Source organism: Toxorhynchites rutilus, chromosome 2, assembly GCF_029784135.1.
Source record: "Toxorhynchites rutilus septentrionalis strain SRP chromosome 2, ASM2978413v1, whole genome shotgun sequence".
In the NCBI taxonomy this organism is placed as follows: domain Eukaryota; kingdom Metazoa; phylum Arthropoda; class Insecta; order Diptera; family Culicidae; genus Toxorhynchites; species Toxorhynchites rutilus.
This window is the reverse complement of record NC_073745.1, coordinates 194619279-194630240: the sequence shown is the minus strand read 5'-3', so window position 1 is coordinate 194630240 and position 10962 is coordinate 194619279. Positions and strand designations below refer to the sequence as shown.

At 43.2% G+C, this 10962-nt stretch overlaps 2 protein-coding genes across 12 annotated transcripts in view; one reads left to right on the top strand and one right to left on the bottom strand.

Moving 5' to 3' along the window:
- The window catches only part of LOC129771416 (tyrosine-protein kinase receptor torso-like), a 69255-nt gene that overhangs the window by 41178 nt on the left and 17115 nt on the right, over nucleotides 1-10962 (top strand). For 10 of the 11 annotated variants that reach the window (XM_055775029.1, XM_055775031.1, XM_055775030.1 and 7 more), the window contains one exon: nucleotides 10556-10793. In XM_055775029.1, the coding sequence (XP_055631004.1) occupies nucleotides 10556-10793 (238 nt within the window). Of the gene's footprint in view, nucleotides 1-927; nucleotides 1279-10555; nucleotides 10794-10962 lie in introns of those variants that run through there. The other variant, XM_055775036.1, reaches the window with a different exon arrangement.
- Nucleotides 3593-9046, bottom strand: LOC129771418 (uncharacterized). The gene is made up of 2 exons (XM_055775038.1): nucleotides 4798-9046; nucleotides 3593-4704 (listed from the first exon to the last, which is right to left on the bottom strand). Exon 1 carries the CDS (start codon nucleotides 8584-8586, stop codon nucleotides 7357-7359), a length of 1230 nt encoding a protein of 409 aa, XP_055631013.1. The 5' UTR covers nucleotides 8587-9046; the 3' UTR covers nucleotides 3593-4704; nucleotides 4798-7356.

The following is a 10962-nucleotide window of genomic DNA, read 5'->3' as shown; positions in this document are numbered from 1 at the left end:
CTCTCAGGCAGAATGAACACGTTTTTAAAATTCAAATTATTAATGAAAATTAACTTCTGTGTATCAAATGAGTATTCTATTTCAATGAAAAACACTTTGTTTGCAGGCGGTGCAAAAATCTCATAAGATTTTTTTTTTTTGAAGAAAACTTTCTATTGTAATGTAAAGCCTCAGTAAAAATGTCGGAAATGTTGTACTCGCCGAGTCTGTTGTAAATAATAGTCTGGAATACGTGTTTCAAGTAATTAATAATATGGTGTGAAAAATTTCATTTGAATTTTAACATTTTCAAACTGGCTTCGTGGCTATCGAGTTTGGGACCCAAATTGAAAGTCGGCACTGACAACTGAGCTGAAGAGCTGTTCACAAAGAACAGCTCATTTAGATGAGCTGATATGATCAGAGCTGTTCATCATGATGAGCTGATTTGCACACCTCTAGCATGAATGAATGGAACATAGAAAACCATGGTGCATAGACTACTGGTAGGCCAACTCTAATGGAAAGGAACTTACGTTCGCCTTATTCCGGAATCCGATCGGATTTTAAATTAGCACAGTTGCATTCTGTAACCCGATTGAGTCATTTCCAATCGGGTTGAACTACTGGGTGTTGCAATTCATGATAATGGATTTTGGGTTAAAGAAACACCATTTTAAACAGAAATTAGCTTGTTCGTATCAAATATGAGGGGCTCAAAATGAAAGGGTGTAAGTGACATTATCGATTTCTCTACATCGACTCTCTCTCTCTCTCTCTTTCTCTCTCTTTTTGCAGACTTATCTCACTTCTTAACTAGGCGAACCTAGCCAGAATTTTCACCTGCCCCCGGGCTTCTGAATGTCAAAGGGGGACTAGGCTCTGCGGAATGCACGTATCTGCATGCTCGTGCTGTTTTAGTCCTGACCGAGGAATTGTCGGACAATCGCGCAGGTGCTAAGGATGACCGGCTTTTGGATGCCGGCCAATTCCTTCTCCATATTCAACACCTTCAGCGCTTCCAGAAGTGTCTTCGGGATAATTCCAGTTCCAGAGAGAACGACTGGAACAATTCTTGGGACCTCCCTTAGCCCCCACAGTTCCTTGAGCTCCACGGCCAATGGTCGGTACTTGCAGATTTTGCGACCGTGGGTTTCATCCAGATTCTGCTTCAGTGGAATAGCGACATCGATAATGGTGACTTTGCGGTCGCTCCTGTTCGTAAACCATTATATCTGGGCGGTTGTGGTGGATCGAGAGATCGGTCAGAACAGTGCGATCCCAGTACAGCTTGAAAAGGTAATTTTCCAGGACAGGTGCAGGCAGGTACCGGTAGTTTGGTACGTTGTCTTCCAGTAGAGCACATTGGAGCGCCAGTTGTCGATGAACAATACGAGCCACGTTGTTGTGGCGCTCGGTGTAGGCCGCGTTGGCCAAAACGGGACAGCCTCCCATAATGTGCTCTATGTTTTCACCTGGTTGATGGCACATCCGGCAAATGTCATTAACGTCTTGATGCCAGACGTACCGCCTGCAGTTTCTAGTCGGCATTTTCCAGTCCTGGATGGCTATCATGTCGGCTTCTACTACTGAAGAGAGTTCACCACGCGTTAGCCACAGATTAGATGCGGCCTTGTCGACAAGCGGCCGGTCCAGTTGATGGGGGTGGGCACCATGCACTGCCTTCTGCTTCCAAGCTGCAATCTTCTCCTCCACTGTCTGCAGATTGCAGTTGATTTGGTACTCCGATTGCGCCAAGTGCAGAGCGCTGTATCCTCTGTCAGCGGCGCAGACAGTCGTACCTGGGCAACACACAGTGCAGATATGTTGACTATTCCAAGTCCCCCTTCTTTGCGTGGTAGTGAAACTCTCTCCAGTGCCGATTGAGGATGGTGCATTCCGGCTTCTTTGAATGCTTTCCTCATCCTCATCTCAAGGTCCTCTAGGTCAGTTTTGCTCCATTTTACTACACCAAAACTGAAGGTCAGCAGAGGAACCGCGAATGTGTTGATCGCGCGTACCTTGTTCCCCGCGTTGAGGAAAGTTCTCAGGACACAGTTCACTCGACTCAAGAACTTGTCACGCAGCTCCATCTTGATGTCGGAGTGGCGAATCCCGGTGAGCTGTCGGAATCCAAGATATTTATAGGATTCGCCACGAACCATGTCTCTTATAAACTCGTCGTCATAGACCTCGTAGCCTCCGGATTCGGTAAGTTGTCCTGTCAGCAGGTGGACACAGCGGCACTTGTCGAGGCCGAACTCCATACAAATGTCCCTGCTTATTTCTTCGACAACCCGGATAGCTACACCTAGACGCTGACGTGAATCAGCATAGACCTTGAGATCGTCAATGTAAAAGGTGTGGGTCACTTCTTCGTGGGCGCCGTCGCCATACCTCAGTTTATAGCCATGACCGTTTCTATTGAGCGTCCTACTGAGGGGGTTCAGTGCCAGACAAAACCAAAGCGGGCTGAAAGAATCGTCTTGGAATATCCCCCTCTTTATCTGCAGCGTTCTAGACTGCAACACATTTTCCCCATCACTAAGGTGCAGAGACGTGCTCCACTGCTTCATCGCATGCTGCAGGAACCTAACAACGACGAGATCAATTTTGTAGAGCTCCAATACCCGGACGAGAAACGAGTGAGGTATGGAGTCATAAGCCTTCCTGTAATCGATATAGGCCATGCTTAGGTTCCGCTGGTTATAAACCGGCCGGCCGACTATGGCTGCGTCGATGATGGCCTGGTCTTTGCAGCTATGCGTATTTTTTCTGCATCCTTTCTGCTCTTCTGCGATGATATGGTGTTGTTCGCAGTGGGCAGAAACTTTGGCGGTTATGATGCTGCTTAATATCTTGTACAGACTCGATAGGCACGTTATCGGTCTGTACTTTGATGGGTTCAATGTGTTGCTGTCTTTCGGGAGGAGGAATGTGACGCCACGGGTGGCGAATTCAGGGAGGTTGTGTGGGTCACGTAGCACCTTTTTTTTATCCAAAATATATATTTTTATCAAGGCTCATATGGCGTCAACCTGACGGGGCCGGGAGTTCAATATTTCGACAATGTTTGCCTTATAACTATGTTAGTAATATGTAACCGATTACTCCCAGTTGGCTCGAGGTTAGTATTACAAGTGTTTTCGTAATTGTGATGTTACTGTCTCCAATGCCCTGTACCTGTGTCCGACACGGGATACTTCCTATTGGGATGCAGCTGACCATAAATTAGCAACGCCCTCCTATTCTGTACCCCATATCTAGCGTGGTGCGTCTTCTCGACTCGAGGAATCCAGGATAGAATGATCACTAGCCGGCGCAAACATCATCTCGTGTAGAGTTGTCATGAGCGGTACAACCTTTGGCTCTTGTTGAATGATCAGTGGACTGCACAACCTTTGGCCCGTGTATCTGTAAAGAGTGTGTGTATGTATTACCGCGACTAAGTAAAAGTTTATAGATCGGATAGGAGGCATATGAAACAGGGACACAACGAAGGAAACATCATTAAACGTTGATATCGGCGTTTCTGAGGAACAGAAAGATCAGTGAAATAAACGGGGTTTCTCACGGGTACTGACGAAATAAAACTGTTTGGTTAGTAGTTCACACAAAAGTCATCAACGTATATTATTCCTGTTCCTTTTTATACATGTCTGTCTTCTATCTATCTCTTTTTCACTTCACTCTCGCTCAGATCGGACTCTGTCCGTTTTACCGAATGTCGGCGTTATTCACGTTACGACAACTCCTTTACCCTATAAAAGAATTTACTATCAATTGAAAACTTGTATTCTTAGAAAATTGAATGAAAAATAAATTCATCAAACCATATTTGTATTGCTAGAAATTTGAATGCATATTAACTTCATCATGCTACTAAATTCAACAAAGAAAATAAAAGGGTAAATAAAATATTAAAAATTCGAAAACTAAGTTCAATAGTATAGAAAATCAACTTTGCATTTCTTCTTCTTCGCTCGCGTAGATCTTCTTGGTGCATTTTGTACCGCTGGTTCAGACTCATCGAAGGCTGCATCGCCTCGAAAGATAAACGAATCAGCCGCGAAACCGTAGAACTCCGGCTCGGAACGAGAATACAAACCATCCTCTTCTTCGTCATCTTCTCTCCTCCTTTTCTCGGCTCTGTTGTTGGTCACCACCAAATTGCAACCTTCAAAATCCTGTGCTGCAATGTTATTCTTGCTTGCATTGTTCGTATTGTTATCGCTTGTGTTGTTGTCGACATCCTGCACTGGTGGTTGTGCCGCGCTCTCTCCATGAAAAACAAAACGAACAGACGTTTTTCGGCGAGAGTCCGATAGTTTCAATTGTCTTTTATGTGCTGACACCACCTTTCCACCAAGCGAAACTCTTTATATCCTGCACGATATCCTCTTGCCGCAGTGAGTTGATGCGTTCCGATGACACCATCTGCCGTGAAAAAGCTTTTCTCCAGTCTCCAAAAAACATGTCCAGCCAGGTCCGTCCCATGAGAGGTACAAATTCATTTTCGCATCGAAGTACAATCAGGTAAAGCCGCCGTGTTTTTCCGTGGAGCTGCACCGAAACATTAACTTTTCCCAAAATTTGTAATCGTTTCCCATCAATAACTACAAGTCTTTTGTTGCAATCTGAAGATTCCACCAAATTAGCAAAATCCTTCTATCTCTAACTCAACATTTATTTCATCATCACTATTTTGTTTTGGTGCGTTTAGCTCTGCTTTGAGGTGTTTGAAAAGACCAGAAGAGTCAGAAGCTGAGGGTTTAGCGGAATCAACAAAATGTACATTAGATTTGGTTTTATATTCACCTTTACGCGGGCTTCTATTTTTCAACCGATAGCAAAATCTTTTTTGATGCCCTTCTTTATGGCAATATGTACAAACAAAAGGTTTTGAAGGGCTACCATTATTGTCATACTTGTTATTTCTGTAACGGGATGAAAAATTTCTGCTATCACTCCTACTTCTTTTTCTAAAATCTGATCTAACCGGAGAACGAGTCGGCTTACGCCCAAGTCTCGCAATAACCCCTGATCTAGGCTCATCATCTCTTTTCAACAAACTTGTTCTTTTTTTTTTTTTATCTTCGCTTATTTTTCGTCGGCCTATTTCCGCCACTTTAGTGCCAATCACCGACATCAGGGAGGCGACTCCACCTGTTCCTACCTATCAGACTCAACAACTCATGAGCCGGGCCAACTTCTTTTACTTCCGCTCCGAAGGAAGACGTAACCAGAGATTTTTCGCCTCAGAAAATCCCAACGACGCCAGCTGGGATTGAACCCAGGCCGATCGGATTGTGAGGCTGTTACGCTAACCATACAACCACTGGCGCCGTCCAAACTTGTTCTGTCAGAAGCAATTTCTTTGTTTACAATAATCTTTTCTGCTTTACTATCCGTAAGATCTTCCTCATCAAATAAACGGTTTTGGAGATTACGAACATAAGTTCCAATGACTAATACATCACGAATTGCTCTTTCCTTAAAGGCACCAAAATTGCATTGTTCAGCTAAATTTTTCACATCGAGTACAAAATCTACAGCTTTTTCATGTTGAGCTTGTCGTCTAGTCCAAAATTTGAAACTATGGATTACATCGGAATCGGCCTTATCATAATGTTTTTTAAGCGTGTCAGTAATATCTTTATATGTAAGGTCAGCATCATTGAAATTGCGACCAGGAAATAAAAGCTTCAGTTGTGAGTAAACTTCCGTTCCACACACAGCAAGAAAGGACGATTTATAATCATCGGCAGCAAATTTATTATGTTTAAACATCCATTCTAACTGTTCCAAATATTGGGTGAAAGGAATATTACCCGGAAGAAAAGGTTCAGCATTCGTTGATAAAGGCATTTTGTATAACCAAAACAGAGCACGCAGCACGCAGCCAGCAACACAGCAACAGCAAACGTGATTAATGCCGGTCCCCAGTATTCAGCTATCCAATATTGTACCAGGTCAGTCACCCGGTCATTCACCTTCCGGCATGCACTCTTTACGAAGAAGATGGCCACTTTTTTGCTTCGTACAAACTGTCGGTGTAACCTGGTGTAACCCGTACTGTATATCACTTTAAAATCACAGCTAAAACTGGAGCAATGGAAGGCAGAATAAGCACCACTCTTTCTTCTTTTTCTTTTTTTTCTTATACACTGCAAAACAAAAGGGAATGAATAACTACCAACCCCACAAAAGAAATCAGCTTAACAAAATGGCCACATGCACAAAAACTACATACAGTTGTCGAAATATATATATATATATATATTTTTTTTTTTCTTTTTTGTGCCTATATGTATTTGCTCGTTTTCGTTTCGTTTATGATGAACAAAATGCTGATTTTACGGAAAAAAGGTAGCGAAACGCTCTGCCAAAAGGTATAGAAACTACTATCAGCAGAACAAAAGGAATTCACCACGCCACTTTTCTGCCGTGAAAAAAAAAACTGCTCCTGCACAGCGTGATGGTTCACCAATGGCCAGTTAAGCAACTCTTCTACAATAAGATTTTCACTAGAATTCACACGCGATTCGAATTCTTCACTGAATTTAACTATATTTTCACCAACGTCGCCACTGAAATAAACGGGGTTTCTCACGGGTACTGACGAAATAAAACTGTTTGGTTAGTAGTTCACACAAAAGTCATCAACGTATATTATTCCTGTTCCTTTTTATACACGTCTGTCTTCTATCTATCTCTTTTTCACTTCACTCTCGCTCAGATCGGACTCTGTCCGTTTTACCGAATGTCGGCGTTATTCACGTTACGACAATCAGGATCACGGCTACCTAAGATATCCCGGACGGGGATATCCGATTGTCTGCCTTTTGCTCTCAGTGCTCTAGAGAGCTGAGAGGGAACCCATGCTAAGGTAATCTTGAATAATTTTTCGACCAAAACACTCAATAGATGTCTTATTCTTGTTAGGAAATAAGATGAGCGTTTATCAACTTTCATTGAGCGGATTGCCTCTATTGAGCTGAGACTGTCTGAAAAAATAAAATAGTGGTCGATGGGCAATGTTTCAATGATCCCTAATGCGTAATATATCGCACCCAGTTCAGCGACATACACGGAACAAGGATCTTTGAGTTTGAAAGAGGCACTGGAATTTTCATTGAAGATGCCGAAGCCAGTGGACCCGTTTATGCATGAACCGTCAGTAAAGAACATTTTATCAGATCTAACTTTCCCATATTCTGTCGAAAACATCGGCGGAATAGAATCGGAGCGTAGATGATCTGGGATTATCTGGCATCTCCCCAATTTCACCACAACTCTCCTCCTCCCGTCTTAACCACATTTGCCATTCGCGATGTTGTACTGTACAAATTGTACAAATACCAGCCCAGAAGTTCGTCACATCGCTAATATCTGGCAAACCTTCGCGGTAGTCGGGCTTCTCGTCGCTAATGTGGTCGTAGAACGCCTTTCGTAACGTTTCAGCCGTTTAGTTAGGACGCTCAATTGCTGTACCAGCGTGTAGAGTTTTTTCGTCAGCTGGTGAGCTCCCAGCTGGCGAAGTTCAGTAGGCCGCACGATCACAGCAACTTGGCGACATAATTTCGCCGATCTGCTGCCTCTTTTGTACGCCATCAGTCTTCCAATTGCGGCGCGCTTGTTTAGAATCCGTTGCTCCAATCTCCTTCGCCATGGAGGCTCACGCCTTTCACGGAGATGTTGGAGCAGTCCGCCTCTTGGCCTAATACGGTATCCTAAACATTTGGCGGTCGCCACAGCAGCACAGTAAACTTTCAGTTGCAGCTCCTCCATGTTCTCAGCATCAACCAAGTGCAGCGGAAGAACGTTCTCGTTCATGAGCTTTACTGCACTTGTCAGCCTGCGGGAATGCTGCAACTTCGGGATGCTGGGGCGCGACAATGGGTCTGTGTCGCGGAACTGTGGAATCGCCTCGTCGTAGTGGAAGACCAGATCGCGTAGTAGTTGTTGATCTGGCTGTAGGTCTTCCGGCTCAGGGGGTTGTTGTACTGTGGCCTCCACTGGTGCTGATTCGCGTGCCCCACTCGCGAATGAATTGCTCAGCCGTACTGAACTTCGTCTCGACACATCGCTTGCTCTGTTTGTTCTGCAGCTTAGTTCTCTCTGCACCTGCTGCTTGATCTCATCGACTTGCGTTTGGGAGAGCATGTTGTTGCGTACTACCGTACTACGCCTCGCGTTCATCGCGTTCTGATCAAGCCTCCCGACGAACTCTGGATACACTTCCTCGAACATTGTTAGTATTCGAGGGCGACCACTCATGTCCGTCTCCAAAGCAGTGCAGATGTAATATTCATTCATTTCGTGTGTCCACATGATCCGGCACCTAGTAGTACCCACAAGTGTGGACGACTGTCGTCTGGCGGTCGCAACACGTCTCGTAGGCGCAGCGTTTCTTGGGTGATGTCGATGGCTGCTGTTTCCGTGTGGCGGTAGCTCTTCGGGTTGAACCCGGCTGGTGACCCGCTCTTGCACCTCGCCCTCCAGCCGCTGGCTACTCGCTCTTACGCCCGTTCCAGGACCAGCTTCAGTTCGGGGACCCTCCACGGGTGATCGCATTCTCAATTTTCTTCTCGATCGTAACTCCATTTCATGGGTGTAACTCCTTTGCCCGGGAGACAGCGGATTGGCAAGGTATATTAGAGTCCCACCTTGTCAGAGGAACCTTTTCGGGGCGCCGCCCCTAACATGGAGACAGACGCACCCCTAAACCTCCAATGACCCGGGAGGCCTTTCCCGGGAGAGATATAGCGCTCTGACTGGCTCGCACCCCCTCACTTAGCCACTTTCGACACCCGTTCTCGGAGCCAAGACCAGGTGTGTGTTTCCAGTTCACGCCCGATCTAAAATTGTCGTCATATGATCTTCGTGGAGGCGTGAGATAGGAACATTTGAGACCAACGGACAGGCTCCTACCCTAGTGTTGATCCCCATTTTTTTTCGATTCGATTTCTCTACATCGACTCTCTCTCTCTTCTCTCTCTTCCCTCTCTCTGTCTCTCTCTCTCTCTCTTCCCTCTCTCTGTCTCTCTCTCTCTCTCTATATATATATATATATATCTCTTCTCTCTCTTCTCTCTCTCTCTCTCTCTCTCTCTCTCTCGCTCTCTCTTCTCTCTCTCCTCTCTCTTCTCTCTCTCTCTCTATTATCTCTCTCTCTCTCTTATCTCTCTCTCTCTCTCTCTCTCTCTCGTCGATTTGACAATGTGGAACATAGGTCAGAACCTCATCTATCGGATTTTATAGCAAACTCAAATTGGAACGTTTTTGCAGTTGAGTTATAAACTGAAGAAAAAGTCGATAAAGATAAATCGATCAATTGCTGTAGAACCAATCGACACCTTCCTTCCACCTTTCCTTCTTAGCCCCTCATATCTGTTCTATGTGATAGAGTAACACATTTTCTGCCAATAGTGTAAAAAAACTTGATCAAGAATTGTCTGGTAGTTTTTTATATTATTGATAAAATTAGCGTAAATGATATAAAAATTACAGATAAATAGTCAAATGAGGGTGAGAACCACTTGTTCAAAGTATTTAAATAACATCAACAACTTTACTTAAATTTCAACTATTCAAAACTATCACTTTGGATGTTAAATCAAAATGAAATTTAATAATTAACGCTTCAAGTTTGTGTAGCTTGTGTGGTTCATGAAAGCTTGATTCATGCTTCTTTCTTGTACTCGTGAGAATAATGCGTAAGCTGGTCATGAGTCGCATTCCTCTCTAGCAACTTAAATTACAACCTGTAGAAACACTAATCTGAATTGTGGATCATCACATGCTGAGCATACGATTGCTCCATCGGCTGTTCTTCAATGGAAGTTTGCTTTTCCATGTGTTATTAATAACACAACAATGATCGTATCAACAATGGAAGAATAGGATGATTAATCTTACGCTTAAATGGCTACTGTTTAATTTACAATTCATAGATACGATAAAACATGTACACGATTAAATCTGGCTCTGTTACATCTAAAATGCTAATGATCCTAAATAAATGAATGGGATGAAAAAATATCTTGTTTGTATTATAAAGACTCTAACTTTAAAGGTTTTTTTTCACACCCATTCTTGGAATGTCCTCTATGTTGAACAAGAATAACAATTTGCCACAGCAAAGGCACTATTTAGATCCTCGGACGCACGCGTTTGGGTACGACATCATACACGATGGTTAGCTACGATTGCGATCGCAATAATGTAATTGTGTGTTTCGGCACTCGTACAAAACCTTCATTTCAAAACCAAGTGTCCTGGATGTTCAGCGTATTAAAAATGTCGAGTTTCGTTCCAAATAAAGAGCATTTACGGCATTCGCTACTTTTGTTTTTCCATTTGAAGAAAAAAGCGGACGAAGCACGTCGTTCACATTCACATTTTCAGATTATCTTTTTTTTTTTTTTTTTTTTTTTTTTTCTTTATTTTTGAGACTTTCAGCCTCCTGGGCTGGTTCGTCTCAGATTTTCAGATTATCGAGCTAACTAGCCTAAGAAAATATATTTGTGGTTTATGGTATGATGTTATTAATATAATCCTGTTTTAATTGCAGAGCAATACATCGATTGTGAAAATCGAAAATCTCAGCCCAAATAAACTCTATAACCTTACCGCAACCGTGCTCAGCTCAAATCGAGAATATATTTACGTAGACAAGAATCAGCAATTCAAAACGCTTCCGCAAGATTACACACCTGGGGAAATAACAGAGGTAGAAGTTGGAAATTATTCTACGAACCAGAAAAACGTCGCTCTGTTGGACGCCCTTGTTTCATGGAAACCTGCAGCGGGTAAGTTGGATTTTATATTAATTAAAATTACTTTTTTTTCATTTTTTTATATTTTTACTGGAAATACTGTTTTAGAGAACGTCGAGAAGGTCGAAAATACAATATACTTAAATAGTTTTTTCTTAAATTCGCAGCTTTATAAAAGGTATTTCCTACATATTTTATTCGA

What these genes read in the sequence shown, in the direction of transcription:
- LOC129771418 (XM_055775038.1), bottom strand. Translation starts at nt 8,586, where the DNA reads ATGGAGTTACGATCGAGAAGAAAATTGAGAATGCGATCACCCGTGGAG.